We start from the raw sequence: 19,232 nt of genomic DNA on the forward strand, positions 1-19,232 counted from the left end.
TATTGCATCTATAAGTCATGTAAAGTCATTTGTTTACCAGATGAGTTTATGGGTGTTCAATTATGAAACAGCAACTGCGCAAATTGTCAAATTTGTCAAAGAAAGTTGCCACTGTTTCTGTGATGTGAAGCCATAACGTCAGGCTGCGGAGAAGAGCAGCGTGAGTATTACAGCACAGCGAAGAGCAGGAAGTCATCAGTGATTCTGTCTAATCAGCAACACACACGGCTGTTGTGATTAATGCTGGTGACGAGGGTTTAATTAAACACAAGCTCTCCTCTCTCGCAACTCATCCCTCACACACACGCACCCACACACAAACAAGAAAATGGAGCATATGGCAGGCAAATAAAATATCACGCTCACCACTATATCATCATGTGTGCACTGTGTAAAAGCTGCTGTGTGTAAAATTAAGATCATATGTTACCAACAAATGTTAGGATGTTATATAATTCCACACGTATTAACCTTATTAACTCTTGAAAATTGTTCATGGCATTCTCCAGAGTTGGTTGATTTATTAGGTAGGTGATTTGCACATTTATAGGACAGAAATAAGCGATGAAGGCTCAAAATATCTCCAAAATCTGTCTTAAAAAGTACTAGTAGGTTGGACATGAAGCAGCAAAGAACCTGCTACACTTTGGCACCAGGCGGCCTGATGGTGGCGCTGTAACAACCACTTTCATTACTTTCTGCTAACGCCATACTAGATTCTCCCACTACAATATTTGGTCAATTGTCTCAAAATGTTGCATGTTGAACGTAGAAAGTTCTGCACCTCATGAATGAATTAGTCCACCAAACTTGGCTGTGAATCAATTTTCAGCATCAAACAACCTGATGGTAGCGCTGTAATAACAACAACAGCTGAATTTCATCAATAACTTTGGAGTCAGACGTGATAGAATCAAAAATGTTATTGTTTGTTATTGATTTGTCAAAGCTGCGTTGAGAGCGATCAGGTGTGTGTGTGTGTTTGTGTGATCACGTGTGTTTTCAGTGCGATCTGCTGTGCGTGGCTCGGGGGCTCCGTTTACGTAGTCAGTGCAGTGCAGCTTTAACGGGGTCCATCATGCCTTGCGGTGTCCCACTTTTGCTGGGTTGTGATCTCCAGTCTCTCTACCGTGCAGGAGGCTGAGCAGCTGATGTTGATGTCCCGCGTCGGATGTCCCGACAAGCGGACGGATGCGTGTTTACATGTTTACGCAGACGATTGGCGTCGTATGTGCGGAGTAAACCGGACTGGCCGTTAAACTGGCCCGCGGGTCATGCGGCGGAAAGTGGCGGATCTCATTCCCCGGGAGAATCAGCGAGACTACAGCTACGGCAGGAGAGTTTAACATGCGCTGACAGGAGGCGATCCTCGGCCGAACTAGAGGTACGGTGTCCGGGGTTGACGCGGTGCTTTGAACGCACTCGGCGCCTCTGATTGTGGATCAGCAACTTCAATGCGTCAACATGTGAGCCGAGGCTGCGTGAAAATGTGCTTATTGATCATTTCATAGCTGATGACACACACACGCGCACACACTGACACAAACTGATCAGAAGCTTGGTTCTATCTAATTGTGTTCGATTTGAAACACTGCTGTATCAATCTACGATCTGCTTTAGCTTTATGTTCCACACATCATTACATCTTCAGTGGTCTGGTGGTTTAGATATGCGCGCTGCGTGGAAATGTCTGATCCGTCACACATAGGAAGTGAGTGAGTGAGTGAGTGAGTGGATTTGCTGAGTGAGCCATTGATGAATCGCTTAATAGAGTTAGGATCTAAGAGCTCACTCAGCACTGCTTTCTTCATCTGAGTCACATTAGAAAGTCCTTAAAGTGCACATGTGTGTTGGAGACAAGGACAAAAAGTCATAGGATAAGAAAAAACATCATGAAAAGCTGAAGAATGAGCTAATGTGCCTCTTGTACTCAAACTGCCTGGATAAGAAATGCTGCATACTGTTTCTAAAAGTCCCTCTCATCATCTGTTAAGGGTTCTCAAACTGTATTCAGTGTCCCCCTTGTGGTACATCAGATGACTGGACATTTCTGCAAGGAGATAAAACAATAGAAATAGATGCAAATTATGTTATGTTTGGCAACTTATTAACGTGAAACGTTGTTGATATTGAAATGGTTCAATTCCAGTTCACTTTTAATAAAAAAATAGACTTTTTTGCTGTTGAAAACAACCTAACTCAACAACAACAAGACTTATGCACACCCTATACGTGGGTGTGTATCAGCAACTTAACAGATCCGAACCAAATGCATTATAGCAACATATCTGAGGTGTTCCTGACTTTGGTAAACAACAGAATAAATGTAATTGCAGACACGGTGCTATTTGAAACCAAAACATTTAGAATTGACGTTGCAGTATAAATGCAGACTCCTCCTCCTGCCACCTCACGTGAAGTTAAGCCTCAAGTCTTACAGGGTTAAAGGCTGATTATGTCCTCCAAGCTGATTAGTTGTAACTTTTGAGACTGCACAGTGTCTGTCAGAGGAGAGCAGTTACACCAGTGTGGCGCTCCGATGGAAGCTGGTACTTTTGATCATGTGGCAGTTGGGCAATTTGCACTTCATATCTGCCTGATGGTAAATGTGAAACACCGTTTCAGTATTGTGCATGTCAAATCTTGCTGTTTGAAGCTCTGATCTCCTTGAAGCTTCTCGTCAAGCTTGTTTCAGCTAAACCTGCTGCCTCATCATTCTCTACATGTGACAGAGCCAATGTGGATGTAATCTCTAAAAGGCAACACATGTAGAATCTAGACGTTCACCGGTTTAACACGGAAAGATTTAAACAGAAGAAAGCAATTGATTGTTAGACGGAAAGGTGGATGGATGAGAGTGAAGATCAGGGACCGAATAAGTCAAGTACATCGGCGTGAGACAGTAGGATGGATTGTAGTAGTTGTAGTGGTAGTAGCAGTGATCACTTTCCTTTATAGTGTCTTCGTGACAGGAAAGATCAACTATTTCTGAAAAAGCTGCTGACGCCAGTGCTGGATGTGGCCAGGAGCAGATTTCCATCCTGGTGACTCAAATTTGAGAGGCTGCTGGAGAGAAGAACATGCACTGTTATCTTATTATATGAACATTGGGCAGCCTTCTCTCTCTCGTTCATTATTTCTCCCCGCACAGCTGTGTTATCAGTCTCCAGGACGCCAGCAGGAAAAGGTTCCTATACATTCAATAATATGACAACAAGCTTGGGCTGGAATAAGATTTACAGTGAGTTATCTGTGATGAATAAGGTGTGTTTGTATATCTACTTATATCACACACTCAGAAACAATTGCCCTTGAATCTAGCAAGCATAAATAATTCATATATACTGTATATTCCATATTGTACACAGAGGAGTGTGCATTGTATGGAGGTAGGAGTATGTATATTTTATGATCTGTAATGTAGTGCTTGGTATGATGCCATAGGCTGAGCTTGACATTAATTTGTCCTTTGGGAGGCCGGCTAAACTTTATCCATCCATAACGGTGACTGCTGCAGTTGAAAATGTCTCAGAAGCTGCATGAGTTTCCTGCAAAAAGTCCACTGCATCTCAAGGAGCTGCAGCAGGAGGGATGAAAGAAAAGGAGGAAAAACAAAGAGGAAGTGACAGGAAAGCACGGGCGGCTTCTTCTTCTTTTACTGCCGCTGATTGTTTGGTCCCCTTTCCCAAACCGTGCCCTCCAATCAATGCAGTCATCTGTGTGAAGGCTCCGGACAAAGCCTCAGCCGTGTCGCCATAGTGACGGATTGTTTGCATCCAGTCATGCTGCTGGGCCATGTGGGGCTACACACACACACACACACACACACACACACACACACACACACACACACACACACACACACACACACACACACACACACACACACACACACCACAGCACGCTCTTTTGTCTGTGCACTTGTTCGAGCAGCAGACTCACAGCCTCCTGCTGCCTCAACGCCCATGTTCCTTTAAAGCTCTATGCTGATTACATCATCATCTGTTAATTTACTCGCCACTGTCAGCGCTTTAAAAACACACTTACTGGAAAATTGTGATTGCATTTACCCAAGTACAACATTTAAGTTCAGTTTTCATGTTCTTGTTGTGAGTTTTACTGGCTTGTTTGCATGCTGCATATGTAGTAAACAGAGGTGAGGAGTTCAGTCCTAATTAATGAGGCTGTCAAGGTTTAATGAAGTGACGGGATGAGGCAGCGTTGGACTGAAACGTAGCAGGAAATGAAGACTGAGGTTTTACTGGGTCTTTTGTCAAAACCAAGTTAATGAATGTGAGAATTTAACCACATTGTTATTTATATACAAATTTGATTCTCCTCTTTGCCTTTGCCTTTTTTTCTCTTGCAGTTTTGACCCCTTTTGACTCTGCGATATCAAAAGAGCTTTCAGCGACGTTTTTTTTTCTGCTGATCCTTGCTAAGCTGAGTCCTCCTCCTCCTCTCCCTCCTCCTCCTCCTCACTCTAACTCTTCCTTTCTGTGGCATGCTGAGAATGAAACTTAAACACAGGCAGACTGAAGTCAGAGCCTAAGTTTAGCGCAAAGGCTTCAAAGTCTAGACCAGTAAAGGGCACAGAACCTTTCGGCCACTGTGTCTTACATCAGCTCGTGTAGAAACTTACGTAAAACAAAGTGGAGCGAAACAGATACTGAAGTTACATGTATGATGCTAATATGAAAGATTTTTGAAGGATAGTCATTTCTAGTAAAATACAACTTTTTAGCCCTGCAACAGCGGAAACAATTCATTCTATCTGGAAGAAAGCAAGATCATTTAGATATTAACACGTCAACAACATCAAGCCCAAGGCAGAAATTCACGTAGAATCTAAATCTTCTGTCCTGGCACCTCTTAATGAATCTCTGTGCTGAGGTTTGGGCACACAGGTGGAATTTAGACCATTGAGTCTGAGTCCTTTTATGAGACTGTGACTAATGGGAGAGGAAATTCCAATAATACCACCACCTTTCCCTCAGGTTGGCTGCTTATTTACAGGGGAGTGGAGTGGAGCTGATACCAGCAGCGGTAGTACATTTACAGTGGGAGGTTATTTATTGTGGCGTGAGAGAGATCAGTAGGCAGAGCTAATACTAACAGTGGCAGTATATTACAGCCAAGTGTGGAACTTTACTAAAAATAGAAACGGCCTCGCAAAGGCCCAGCATACCAATGAGTGTGTGCTCACTGTGGCTTTGTATCATTTCAGTTTGTTCAATCTGCTCATGGAGGGCTTCACAGTATTTGTGACAAAGTAGGAAATGTAATAACAAAAACTCGGGACAATCATAATAGCGGTGATGAAAGAGTGACCAAGGTGCTGAGGTGTGTGGAGCCTCTTTGTGTGTCAAGTTAACACGGTGGAGAAAATCGAAGTTAATTTCCTCGAGGAAACGCACTTAAATGGCTGTATTGTTTGAGCTCCCGTGTGAAGAATTCAATCGGTGTGATACGGAGTCTGACACTGATGCGGCTTTATTTTTTATGACCTTAACGTTCTCGGATCGTTCGCCTCACACTCTTACACGTGCCGGACATGTTGTTTGATTCCCAACTCGAGTCACATTTGAAGCGGATGCAAGCCGTCCACTTCAGGCCTTAGGCAGTGCCGATATGGAGGATCAGAGCCGGGCTGATAGGCCTGAACATCTGCTGCTCCACATGAAAACTCCCATGGTGCTTTATGGTTTTGATGAAAGGATGCTGTAAACTTACTCGAGGAAAATAAATGCATAGAACTCATGCGTATGATGCAGACTGTGGGGTGTTTGGAAGGACTTGAATGATCTTTAAAGGCTTTTAGCACAGTGGGAAGGTGAGTTTCCCCACCTTCCTGACTGAAATGTTTCATTCAAAGTACATCTGTTATAGTATTTATTATGATTCATAAGGTGTAAATGATCTCAGCACTCTGTTATATCAATATGATTATGATAATTATAACGCAGAGGAGTGAATGACTTCAGTCGCGTAGCAAATGTGTGTGTGTGAGGGAGTGATCAGATTTACAAGCTGGTGTCAGTTCGCCCTTCCTCCTGAATGAAACCGCAGTGTGATTTTCAAATACTGCACGTTATCTGATGCACACAAACACACACCATTACAACATCTACCAGCTGTGATGATTGCAGACTTCTTCGTGCTCTGTGAATGAATTAAACCACATTTGATGAGTGGAATAATGTCAAGTTTGGGTTGAAACTCCTCTTCTCATGTTTAACTTCTGAAATCCATTGTATCTCAACCGTCTTCTCTTCTTTTTGACCCTCATCCTCTCTTTTTTGCTCACTGCCATCCACCCACACCTCTCTGTTTCCCCTTCTGTTCACCGTCCCACTGAGATGCACACATGGGAATTCTCATTTACTGGGCCGTTACAGGCATCTGGGTTCAGAGGCATCCGGCAGTAACTGTCTACAGTTACAAATCATCCCACTCGCTGCCAAAAGCAAGCCATCGCCTCACCAAATGCCTCACTGCAGAGGATAGTGCAGTGTAATGTGGTCTCAATAGGAAATCGCCTCGGGGGGCTGGTAATTAAATTGCAGGAGGAGTAGGAGCTCTGCTCCAGCTGCGATGAAGATGGAAGAGGCCTAAATTGTTGAGGGAGGCTTTGAGCAACGTGAAAGTCAAAGATCAGAATCGACTGATGACCCTGTCAGGGAAAAGAAGGAGGATCGCCGCTCAGGAGGGTCGCAGAAGTGAGAGCATTAGACACCTGCTTCGCTGCCCCGATCTGCACTGTTGCGTCGGCTGGCTGTGGTGGCCTTGCCAGGTTTCGTAATGACTGCTGCGCTGCCGAGGTGCTTGTGTCAGCACTTTGAAATGGGCCTCATCCTGCGTGCATGCAGCCACGGGAAGCCTTCAGCAAATGGGAAATGTATTGGATGGAGCACGTTAGGCAGTCGCAATCGCCGTGCTGCAAATGCGACCGTGCAGCGATTTATCAGTGTTACAGCCCGGATTCTTCAAAAGTGCTGCTCACCAACAATTGCAGTGCTGCGAGTGAATTGTTTGCTTTTATTAAGATGTTGTGTTTCTTCAACTAATATTAATCTGAATCAGGATCTGTTTCCATTGATATTGTAATGAGTCTGCATGTATTCGAGATTCAACAACAATCGACTTCACGTTACTTACAGTATTTGCACTATAACATAAATTTGCTTTTCCCTTATAAAGATGCATACGAAAATGCTATTAGCACCCCCCTGTGGTGTGGAGGACTGAGGGGCCTCTGGATGAAGGCCATGGAGCTGAAAGTTTGGGTGGACGGAGTGCAGCGGATCGTGTGCGGCGTCACGGAGTTCACCACATGCCAGGAAGTGGTCATCGCTCTGGCACAAGCTATTGGTAAGATATAAACACTACCTACAATGATATGGGAGGTAAACGCGGATTCATCTTGGCAAATTCACATGAACATAAATAAAAGCAGTTAAGTCTGGCCAGCTGAATTATCAAGGTTACATGGAATCATTGCGTCTGGTTCCTGTGCTGAAAAACCTGAACACACGAGGTATAAATGATATTTCGCCCTACATAAATGCCTGTGGGGATTGTGTCCAAAAGTGTCGAGGCGAAGTGTCAGACGCTCTGCCGATGATGAATTGCTCTGAAATGAAAAGTGACTGGAGGGCACAGAGCGATTTTCACCATAAAGTGGCCGCAAAATAAGATGAGTCATATGTCAGACTTGACTTCAAAGACCTTTTGTGTACAAACGCACAAAACGGTCGACATGCTGAGTGTTTTTGTTTTGTCGCCTCCGTTTGTCAGTCACAGTGACAGATTGACAGATTCTGTACAAACTTGAGCGTGAGCCAGTTCCTAAAATGCACAAACCTGAGACAACAACAACAATCAGAATAGCGTTAATACTCAAACTTTTCCACCCAAGCCCTCAGTAGATTTCTCTATCTGTGTGTGTGTGTGTGTGTCTTTCACGGCGACAGCGGCGGGAGTTATGGCGTTCGTTGTCCTTTGTGTTCTTTGGGCCTTTTGTCCGGCCGTGGCACTTTGATGTGAATGGCTGTAGTGATGAATGTGCTTCTTTTACAAGGATCCTTTAGCGCGTCAGAGGGGGGAGTGAAGGTGGATCAGGAGGGATTTGTGCTTATCTGTGTGTACAGGCACACACACATACACACACACACCGCCGTGAACTGTTGAACCCCCCCTTTCTCAACACAATCACTGTTTGTTGAGATGAATTTTCACCTCTGTGAAGTTCTCTGACTGAGCAAACTGACGTAGTGACGTATTTGTAGTGGGAAAACAGGATGCATACTCCCGATTAGATGAAGAAAGTGAGGAATTAAACAGGAGAATGCCAGAGAAAGCATGACAAATGAAATAAATGAAAGAATATGTTTGGGCTTGACCGTGACTGCATTGATTTACAACAAAAAGGAGACAACACAGACGCATGTATGACCTTCTCTAAATCAGATATAAAAGATTTAAATTCTCCTCAGTTGGATGAAACATGATTGAGTAGCCGGAGTCTGTTGTTTGTCACTGGAGAGGTCTCGATCAAACACTGCAGCTGTGTGTGCCAGACTGCAGGCTTGACATTTGCACGCAGGGAGACCAAATTGATTTAACGAAAATGAAATGGAGGGAAAAATATCAATTTCTCATTTATTTTTATTGAAGCAGAGAAATGTTGAGCCATCCACTGCTTATGTCTGAGAAAGATAACACATTCAAATCTTCAGGCCGTTATTGTATATGTATATACCGGCAGTGGTAAATGTGCTGAGGATAATGTGTCCCAGGGGACCTAGTATGGAGCCTGGGGGGACACCGCAGGGAAGATGATGGCCCCCCAGAGGGTACAACCAACAACTTCAACAGAGAAAGTTTTACTGGGAAGGTATTACAGTCAATGTCCCCGGTGCCAACACATTTTCCTCAGAGTTGAACTGTGTCAAAGGCACAGCTGAGAACAAGTGAAATTAAAATCGATTGTGCGGCTTCACTTCACTTTGAGCAGAAAGTACAAGGTCAAAGATCCTTTAGTGCTTTGATGAGATGGGAAACCTCATTTGAAACCTGATTGGCAGTTCAGAAACGGGCCCAAAACTTCAAGAAGATCCTGTACTAATACTTGTGTAAAGACTTTTGTTTTTATTTGAGACAATACTTCAAACAACAATCTCACTAATCATAAATCGGAAAATGATGAGATTAAATTGTTAGAGAATGTATTTATTTTCACCCAGGACGCACTGGCAGATACACCTTGATTGAGAAATGGCGTGACACCGAGCGTCACCTGGCTCCACAGGAGAACCCTGTGTTGTCCCTCAACAAGTGGGGTCAGTATGCCAGCGACGTCCAGCTCATCCTCCAGCGAACCGGGCCCTCCGTCAGCGAGAGGCCCAACTCTGACGGGCAGGCACGCGTCCCTGAGCGAGGCTTCTACAGGCAGAGTCTCCCGCCTCTGGCCAAGCTCCGCCCCTCCATAGCGGATCGCTCACTCAAGCGGAGGGAACCCAAGCGCAAGTCGCTGACCTTCAGTGGAGGAGCCAAGGGTCTGCGGGACATATTTGGGAGGAACAAAGATGCTGAAGGTGAAGTTGCTGTCCGGTCTCTGGTGGTTCCTCACAGACTTGATTGTTGACCTAATCTGTGCTTCTCATATTAATTAACAGCCAAACAGTCACAGCATCGCGGGGTGAATCTGAACCTGAGCAGGGTCGGAGGAGGCGGGGCGCTGTCGGTGCCCGGGAGTCCAGCCAGGGAGCTGAGCCGGCTGGTGCAGCTGCAGAGGAACAAACTGCAGGCGCTGGAGAGCCGTCTGCTGGGCTGCGAGGCCGAGCTGAGGGACTGGGAGGAGGCCACCAGCGAGGCCAACGAAGTGAGGAAAACAACAGCTGCCACTGCTGTCACTTCACATTCCCACCCTGGTTCAGTAATGTACTTATGATTTAAGGTCCCAGGACTGAATATTGCTCATATCCCATTCCACTTATACAGATTATCTGAAACTGAACCTGCACCTTCCAATTTAAAACACTTTCTTATCTCGTTGCGAAGTGTTAAATCTGATATTGATATTCTCTTTGGGGCAAGAAGGTTCTCATGTTCAGTCCCTTTCCCTTTCACCAGGGGGCAAACGTGGAGGAGGAGCTGCTGCTTTTGGAACAGAAGATGAGGAGGAATGAGGCCGAGATAGAAGATGAAGAATTCTGGCAGAACGAGCTTCAGATCGAGCAGGACACCGAGCGGCAACTCCGGCAGCAGCTGGGCGAGCTTCAGGGCCGCCTACGTGACTGTGAGGCCAAGCTTTCAGAGTACCTCGCCCGTGTACAGGTGAGCTCGGCATCATGGGAAAAAATTTATCCCTGCTCCTGGCTGTTGAACTATCCTGCTGTTAGCAATAAATTAGTTTTATACTCAACCTATGAGAACGTGTATTTTCTTACTCAGTTGTGGACGTTGTGTGTTATGTTGTGTAGAGTGTGGAGGCTGGTGTGCAGCAGGAGCAACTCCATCAAGAAGCAGAGGTCAACCAGAAGGTCAATGAGGAGGAGGTAGTGCACATTTGAACTCCAAAGGGATTGTAGAACGCATCTTAAAAGGGGCATTTTCACTAAAATGTAGATAAAAAGTTTGAGAGATTCCCCACAACTCATTCAGTTCTGACCACAAGGTTTGAAAAGTGATTTATAAATTGCAAAACCATAACCACAACCCCTCACCACACTGCAATGTTTTCCACACTGAACAAAGCCTGAAGTTGAAAGGATTTCTCCTCCTTTTAAGTCCTTTACCGTGTTGATTTAATTTTTCCTGTTGTGGAACATTGTGATGAGCGCTGGCTTTTCCCTTGGTGCCCTGTGTGCGTGCGTGCGTGTGTGCGTGTGCGTGCGCTTCAGGTACGAACCCAGCTGGAGAAAGTGCGGGCAGAGCTGGAAGTGCAGAGCCAACACACGGCTCTGCTGGAGAGCAGCTGCAGGGCTTTGGAGCGCTCGCTTGGACAGTCCAGCAAGAAACTGCAGGTCTGTTCTGTATTTTACTCTTAACGCTCTGGAAATGTGTGAGCCACTTGGCATCTGGCTAAAGATTTAAGTCTAAGTTTGATTTCAGAAGGCGTTTTGCAAAATGCTTGTTAAAAGTTTTGCCTCTGAGGTGTGAAATTTTAAACGCTATCTCTAAAGACCGCAGAGCACAGGTGGAACCATGGAAATCTAAGCTCATTAAGTGGTGGGCAGTGAAGCAAAGTTTGATCTCTGGCTTCCAGGGATATGCAGCGTATCCTTGGCTGCCTATATCTCCCAGTATGGACTGAAATGGTGTGTGTGTGTGTGTGTGTGTGTGTGTGTGTGTGTGTGTGTGTGTGTGTGTGTGTGTGTGTGTGTGTGTGTGTGTGTGTGTGTGTGTGTGTGTGTGTGTGTGTGTGTGTGTGTGTGTGTGTGTGTGTGTGTGTGTGTGTGTGTGTGTGTGTGGGCCAGGTCCAGGAGGGTGTGGGAAGCGTGAGGTAATGAAAAGAGGGAGGGAGGAATTACAGCATTCTTTGGCTGATTAGAGAGGGGCCTGAAGAAGTGAGCAGCCCCTCCTCTGCAGATGAAGCTGCATGAAAATCATCTGGGGAACAACTCCTCTCAGCACTGAAACCTTTCTCTCCGTGGACTCTCACAAAATTCTTCTTGAACAAAATTCTTAATGCATTTAAGTCTTGTTTCGTGAATAATTTGCCACAATCACAGAAATTTCCCACAGATGTCAGTTGTTTTGATTCTCTGCAGAGGCTTCCAAAGCCATCTGGAGCACCATTTGTGTACCATTGATGCTGCTCATTCCACAGTCTGAGAACCACAGTTGCCTCATGTGGCTATATAAGTGGACCCTCATACTGCGTCACTCCTCCTGTACTCGTACCTGTTTACCTTCGACCTCCTTCATCCTTCATCGTGTTTCCTCCCTTCACAGGAGAAGGAGCAGGAGCTCGAGCAGCTGACAAAAGAGCTCCGACAGGTCAACCTCCAGCAGTTCATTCAGCAGACGGGTACCAAGGTCACCGTGCTGCCTGCTCAGCCCACAGCGGAGAATAGCAATGGTACACACACACACGCATGTACGCACACACACACACGCACGTACGCACACGCACACACACAGTACTCCTATAATGTGTCACTTCATCATAACCACAAAGTTTAGCTGAAGACATGCAGTTTTGGCTCAAATCTGTACTGTATGCATTGTGGTGGGATGTATATGGACACAGTGCCCCCTTGTGGCTGTACTGGGAACAAGATGTTAGACTATATACATGAGGACCTGGAGCCTGAACAGCAATCAAACCATTGTTCAAAGCAATTCCTTCTTTCATAATACACACTTCTTGTACCGAGTGATATTATTCATAAAAAGCTCACTCACAGATTTAGACTCAAGCCTCATGGCAGCTTAAACTTTTCTTTTATGAAACTTTCTTACTCCAGAGGTGGAGTCTGGCTCTCTGAAACGCCTGGGCTCCTCGCGTGTCTTACCCAGTGACCTGCGCGCTCTCCAAAGCACCGTCTCCTCCAGCCTCAACCCCGAGGGCATCTACGTTTGACCCCAAACTGTCCAGGAGACATTTCCAGGTCACGCTATGTGGGCAGCCTAGTGATTACTGGCCCTCGCCTTGTAACTGGAACACCCAGGCACGTCCAAACTGCTGAACTGCTGTTGAGCGAGGTACCGAAACAAACTTCATACGGAAGGAGTCTGTGGAAATGACAATGGATGTGTCTCAAAACACGTCTTCCACTCTCTGGCTCATCTTCATCCTACAGGGACTGAAAAACAAAATAAAGCCCATGTCCATTTGCAAATGTAATCTAAGGCTGAATGGTACAGTTGGTGGGTGAGTAAAAGTTACTCCTCAAACCCTGTCAGGGTACTAAAGCTGCATTTGCTCTGACTTAGGAAAACGTCAATGTTTAGATTTTAGCCAGCAGACATGTTTCTAAAGAGAATTTATCAGGATGGATGCACGCACACACACACAGACACACACACATGCATACACCGACTGTAAATACAGGCACATGCATGAGCAGGCACTAACCACAGCCATACTGTATCTGATTGCCTTACTCTGGTGTTTGAAAGCCAGACGTCCATATTTATATTTCCTCTTGAACCAAACTCAAGGTAGCTACACAACGCCATATATATGTAATGTTTGATAGAATTTGTGGCACCAATTCAGGCGATTTGTAGTTACGGTGACTGATGTCAGCATAACTCAAGAATAGTTCCATCCCTTTGTTTACATTTATCAGGCTTTTTTTTGTATCAAATGTCTGAGCAGGAAGTCGTATTCATACAAATTCTGCATAGTGAGACAGCAACAGAAGTATCTTAACCCAACATACTATAAATAAGTCAGTGGTTCGCAAACTGTGCAAAGCAAAATATCAAAGGTTCGCCTCATAAACAAGCCACCAACTCTGAGAAACTGATCTCTTGCATGTGCAGCTGTATTAAAATGTACACACACTTCATGTACCGCAATTGTTACACACGGCACAGTTTGAGAACCACTGCGATAGGTTAGATAAGTCATGATATAATGTCCACCTGCAATAACATCATTACCTATTTGATGCGCCAGGTTGATTTTATGTCATCTATTGTTGTGCATTGATTCAAATCCTGCTTAAAAATGTACAATAAGTGAGGTCATACCCAGACTGACCACTGGGTGGCAACAAACATGTATCATTCAAACAGGTTGTATGGACGCTGCTCCTGCTCTCCTCCTGTGTAAGACCGAGCACTTTAACATTCATACTTTATCTGTCTGAGGTGCCACTTTACATTGTTGACATGTTTGCTGTGTTTCTTAAGCAGGGAAATACACACACACACACACACACACACACACACACACACACACACACACACACACACCTACAAACACAGTATTATACCCACAGGCCGCGTTGTTAAATTGTTTCTCATTTCTAACATTTCAAATGAAGTAACTGTGCCGTGTGTTTACTAATGATCTCACTGAACTAAAGATGTCTCATGAACCAAAGCTAGTGTGACGTAGCATCGTAACGGTTAGCTGAATGTACTTTTCTATATGTATGCAACTTTTGACATGTGCCCATGGAGTGTTGGTACCTGAGTCAGACAGCAGTCGCATATATTTCCATGGTTTGTCGCGTTGGGTGGCAGGCGGACGGGCTCTGCACTCACACACGCCGCAGCAACACTGACAGGAAGTTTGAAACTTTCCGTCACGCTCCATGACAGGAAGTGGAATCTGACAGCTTATGGGACTGACAGGTTATTGGCAGTAAACCGTAGACGTTTGGTGTTCTGCACAGGGTAAAACAAACAAAAGCAGTGCAGCTACAGCTTAGACGGAGGCCCGGTCTTTACTGTAAGCAAACCTAATCTCTCAAAGCCTAAAGGGAGGTTCTGTTAAGAGTTTTCTCCCCCACCGTTGTTCGACTTGCCACTAATTGCGTTGGGAAGAATCTCGAGCTGTGAGCTGTGAGCGTCTGATAAAAGTCGATTCCCTCCATGCGATGGTGACTTGAGGAATCCACAGAGAGGAAATCAACTCAAAAGTATTTGCAGAAATCTCCCCGTGATGGATGCTAGTCGCCCCCTCTTGTCTTTATGCCGTGTTATCGTCATGGCAACGACTTCAGCCATGACACAGACTGTAACCCACGAATGCCAAGAAAACACAGGTTCTCTTCGACTCAAAGTTTTAGGAACAGTGGCATGCCTTACTGAGAAAAAGAACTGTAAATAATTCTACATATCAAACGTAGCTGTGTATTGAAGTGAGGAACAGGCGCAGTGCTCAGAGGTTTTTGACAGGCAGGTGTGTGTGCATGCATGCAATAATGGGTGCTTGGTCTAAAGATGCAACATTTCAATTAATGTTATTTCTTTGGTGCATTCTTTTGCATATTTCTCTTTGCTGCACAGAATTTCTGGGTATTTAAGCTTGTTAAAGGGCAGACACGCATAAATATCCAGGCGGTAAAATGGATATCAGCAGGGAAATGGTAAAAACCTGCATGCTTATGTCTCACCCTGTTTCCATCTCAGCGTAAAGTTCTCTCTGTTTGTATCTCAAACCTTGCCAATAATTGGTTTCTATCGTGCCATCAGTGGTGTTTTTCATTTAAGTGCATTCTACAAATGAGATGATGGAGCCATTATGGAAGCGGAAATGTTGCAAGGGCGAGCTGAGGGGTTTTTCAAGATGCAGAGTAATGACTCATTGAGCGATTATGGTAAACGCTCCACATGAGTCACTTTACAAGTTAACATACATCGGCTCCTATAGGGAAAATGTTTAGGTGGTAGTATAACATGCACATTTGGATTTAAGGGACTTTTATTTTGAAAGATGTGTACAAGCTTCATCGCACTGTTTACATGAACATGGATGATCTCTGCTTCTCACCCGTTACCGCAGAAAATACTTATTTATTATTAGCTATTTTGTATTCTTTACTTACATTTGCATCTACTGTGGATACAAGGATAATGTCAAATGTATACATAAAAAAAATATAAAACTAACATGCCAGAAATGAATAAACTGTTATACAGTGGTGGGATGGTGTGATTTTTCTTGTTCTCCGTGCTGCATTTCATACAGTGCTTTTCCACCGTAAAAAATACAGCACTGGAGGGAAAATGAGGGGAAAGATGATGCGCAAGGTCATGATGTGTTCTGAGCTCTGACAACCTGCAGCCATCACTATCCTACACACTGCCAACTGCAAATCAAAAACACCCAGGCCTCACCAATCCAACCGCTGGTGTTCTCACTTTGGAAAAAAGGGTCCGTATCGTGATTTATGAGGAGATCTGCTGCTTTCGGCAAACATCTAAATAATCTGGATTTCTTTTAAAATCACAAATAAGATGAGATAAAAGTGCAAGTTTGCATCTACCAGGGTTGAAAACCTCTACAATTTTTATGTCTTTGTGGAATTGAGGAGGCATGCCGGCGTCTTTACGCGCTCCCCAACAGTGAGGCATCTGTCAAAATCACTCGCGGCTCTCTGACCCGTGGCTTTGCGCCGCACCGATCCATCAGAATAAAGCTTCCTCCAGGCAAGCCAGGTGAAATAAAACCAGTCTGAGATTTGTCCTCGGCACAGAACTTCTGATACTTTCCCGGAGTTTGAGAACTTGGGCTATCACAGCGGGTTGCATTGGTTGGGAAAAGTCATTTGTCCCTCTGTCTCCCCCCTGTGTATTCCACCTTTAATACCTTGATAGGCCTCAGCGGTTGGGGTCAGAGGGGCTCTGATTACATCTGTGACCCCTCTCACACCAGCCAATACCTGCAGATCCTCCAAACCAACACGTTTCATGCTCATCCAGCCTGTAACACGACTTTCTGTTTTATCAATCAGAAACCTCAGTTGTCTCCTGTTGTTTGGGCAAATATCATCATTAAGCCATTTTTCAGCAGGTGTCACTTTGGGTGGTTGCTACTGTGGATCTCATTAGGCAGAAAAACTCCTCTGTAAGTGACAGCAGCTCTCAGCAAACAGGCACCGACCAAACTCGCAGCCATTAAAATACTACAGAATCACTCCCAGCGAGGTGTTGTTTGCTAAACTGCCTGCGCCCGAATGCTTTAAATGGAGGTTCAGGTGCCAAATTTAACAAGGATGGCGGCCTGCAGGAGGACGGATTGGGACATTCATGATTTATAAGTTCAGTTTAAGAAGTAATTATCCTCTGTCAACAGGATGCCACACGGAGGGAGCATCAGAATCACTCTCTAGATTTTAAATAAATGTTGTTATATTGGTTCAACATGGTGTTTTGTGCCATACATGACTCATATTTTGCTTTATGGTGGTTGAATCGGGCGAGAATCTAAAATCCAAATCTCTTCTCTCTAAGCCACATCGACTTCTTCCTCTATCCTTCGCAGCTCAGCTGATTCGATCTTCCAAGTCCCACAGCTCGACCCAACAACATCAAAGTAGTTTGATTTTTATCAGGAGGGAAAAATCTGGAGCGCGAGCGTGACGAGACTTTTCAGATCAGAGAGGTTTTCTTGGGGGGTGGGGGGGGGGTGAGATGCGAGTGATGGTTTTACACTTTTCAAAGACTAATTAGTTCACTTCACTCCCTGAATTATGGCGCGGGTTTTGCACCTTGGCTGGATTGAACAATTGAGTTTGGAGTGAATTATAGCTCCGCCAGAAGATGGCTTGGATCATGCTGGCTGTGCAGAGTGTTTGTGTGCTCTGGCGCGTGTGTGTTTGTTTGTGTGTGTGTGTGTGTGTGTGTGTGTGTGTGTGTGTGTGTGTGTGTGTGTGTGTGTGTGTGTGTGTGTGTGTGTGGGGATATTTGCACATGCCAGGGCTGATGCTGTCATTAAATAGCCCCTTGGCCCTACTCCTGAATTTGTTTATTCTGCACTGGGCATGGGAGTAGGTGGCAAACAGATGGGCATCCATGAATTATGGAAATGATGAGCTTTGATTAACCACACACACACTCTGCTGGATAAAAGTAACTCCGGGTTGCCAAGTTATATGGCACGGCGGGCTGCGCCGTCAGTCACCCGGCAGCACCACGGACCTGAAGCTCCCCTAGCTTTGTTTACGGCTTAATTTGGAAAACTCCAACCTAAAACTGCTAAATGTTTAATGTTTTCCTTCTTGAAATTTGGCTGAGGAGGAAGAACAGATTCTGCTTGTTTGTCCCACATTACTCATATTGATTGAACAAAGTGGTTCATCCTCTGCAGATAATGGCACGGAGGCATTTTGTTCATTTCCGATATCTGGAAAACAAATCCAAGGAGGGAAATGTTGGATTCAGCGCTAGTTTTAGTTTATTGGGAGTTGAGACCAATTGAGAGAATGTGAGGTTCTGTGTTTGCGGAAAGTCAATGAATTGTTTACATGCAATTTTAATATAATCCAGCTCTGTTACTCTGCACCAATGTTGATTTGGGTCAGTTCCAATCTAATCCTGAAAATCGATTCATTGCTTTTATCTGTGTATAATCAAAGCTTATTTAATGGACCCAGGACCAAACACAGGAAAGAGACATGAGCTTCTTACAACGTTAAAGCACTTTGAGCTGCAAACCCCTGTGTGAATGTTGCTGTGGGAAGATTAAACGCCTTCGCTGACAGAATGAATTGGCCTTGTTGCGGCTGATTCGACCGCTGAGGTTTTTGATGCAGTTGTGCATTGCGGCATAATTAATCACATTTAATAGACTCATCAAATTCTTCAGCTATTTTCATCAAACGAAGCCAGATTTCAAAAAGTTTCTCGCTCGTTCATGGAAGCCTCTTTTTTTTTAATCTATATATATTTGATGTGATTTGTTTGAAATGGGTACCAATCATCTCAGCATTGGCTGGAAAACACTCCTGAAAGCAACACCCTCCCCTTTAGCATGTGATACCCCCCCCTCCCCACACACACACACACACACCATCCCCCCACAACGTTCCCATCTCTCTATTTTCATAAATGAAGAGAGACAGCCTTATTCCAGAACCGACACGGAAAACCAATTAAAAAGGAATTAAGGGTGTGCAGGGAGAAATTGGATATGATACCCGACGCCTATTGTAAATGTCAGTGTTATTACTGTGTTGTTGTTTCCCGCTCCTCTGGCCGCCGTGGCCGTTTTCAGGAGTGACAGCCTGTAGTCCGGTGGGCTTAATGAAGCCGTCTCAGCAGCTCAGGGTCTCGCCGTGCAAGGTGACGAGCGCTGCTTATCCTTCCTGCATGAGACTCTCATTAAGATCAGTTTGGGCTCCTGAATAACAACTGCCGCCGCCGCCGTCTCTAGTCTCTGCCTTGTCCTCCAGCAAATGTCTGTTAAAGTGTCTCTATCACTGTGAGTTGTTACTGTACTATAGATTTATCTAATTATGTTTCCGGCGTGCACTGAGGAGCAGCGGTGTTCCCCTCTGGCATTTACTAATGGGGTCCTTGATGGAACAAAGTAAAACAAACATCCAGAAAACTCAATTTGCACGCTTCCCACGGACAGGTTTTGATCCAGAAAATAAACCTGTCTAATGGAAACACCGTAAACTAGAGATGTACGATTATTAGGAAACACTTTAGCTGCGGAACAACGCGGCAGGCGCCAAACTTACGATGCCACAATGTGCCTGAAGTGTGAGTAAGAGGTACTTAACTTGGCTTAACTTTACTAAATAGATCTGCACAGTGTA

General features: G+C 44.8%; 1 protein-coding gene across 1 annotated transcript; it reads left to right on the plus strand.

Moving 5' to 3' along the window:
- The first annotated feature begins 1,150 nt into the window (after positions 1-1,150).
- rassf8b (Ras association domain family member 8b) lies at positions 1,151-15,534 on the plus strand. The gene is made up of 9 exons (XM_076150278.1): positions 1,151-1,384; positions 7,201-7,371; positions 9,246-9,596; positions 9,678-9,883; positions 10,135-10,338; positions 10,485-10,559; positions 10,905-11,027; positions 11,959-12,085; positions 12,474-15,534. Exons 2-9 carry the CDS (start codon positions 7,260-7,262, stop codon positions 12,587-12,589), a joined length of 1,314 nt encoding a protein of 437 aa, XP_076006393.1. The 5' UTR covers positions 1,151-1,384; positions 7,201-7,259; the 3' UTR covers positions 12,590-15,534.
- The last annotated feature ends 3,698 nt before the right edge of the window (positions 15,535-19,232 follow it).

The sequence above is a fragment of the Genypterus blacodes genome, unplaced genomic scaffold (genome assembly GCF_046128005.1).
Source record: "Genypterus blacodes isolate CSIRO-AG114 ecotype Tasmania unplaced genomic scaffold, CSIRO-AGI_Gbla_v1 ptg000007l_1, whole genome shotgun sequence".
NCBI lineage: Eukaryota > Metazoa > Chordata > Actinopteri > Ophidiiformes > Ophidiidae > Genypterus > Genypterus blacodes.

Coding starts and splice junctions, on each gene's coding strand:
- rassf8b (XM_076150278.1), top strand. CDS start 7,260: ATGAAGGCCATGGAGCTGAAAGTTTGGGTGGACGGAGTGCAGCGGATC. Junction 10,560..10,904: donor AGAAGGTCAATGAGGAGGAG/GTAGTGCACATT, acceptor CGTGCGCTTCAG/GTACGAACCCAGCTGGAGAA. Junction 12,086..12,473: donor CACAGCGGAGAATAGCAATG/GTACACACACAC, acceptor TTCTTACTCCAG/AGGTGGAGTCTGGCTCTCTG.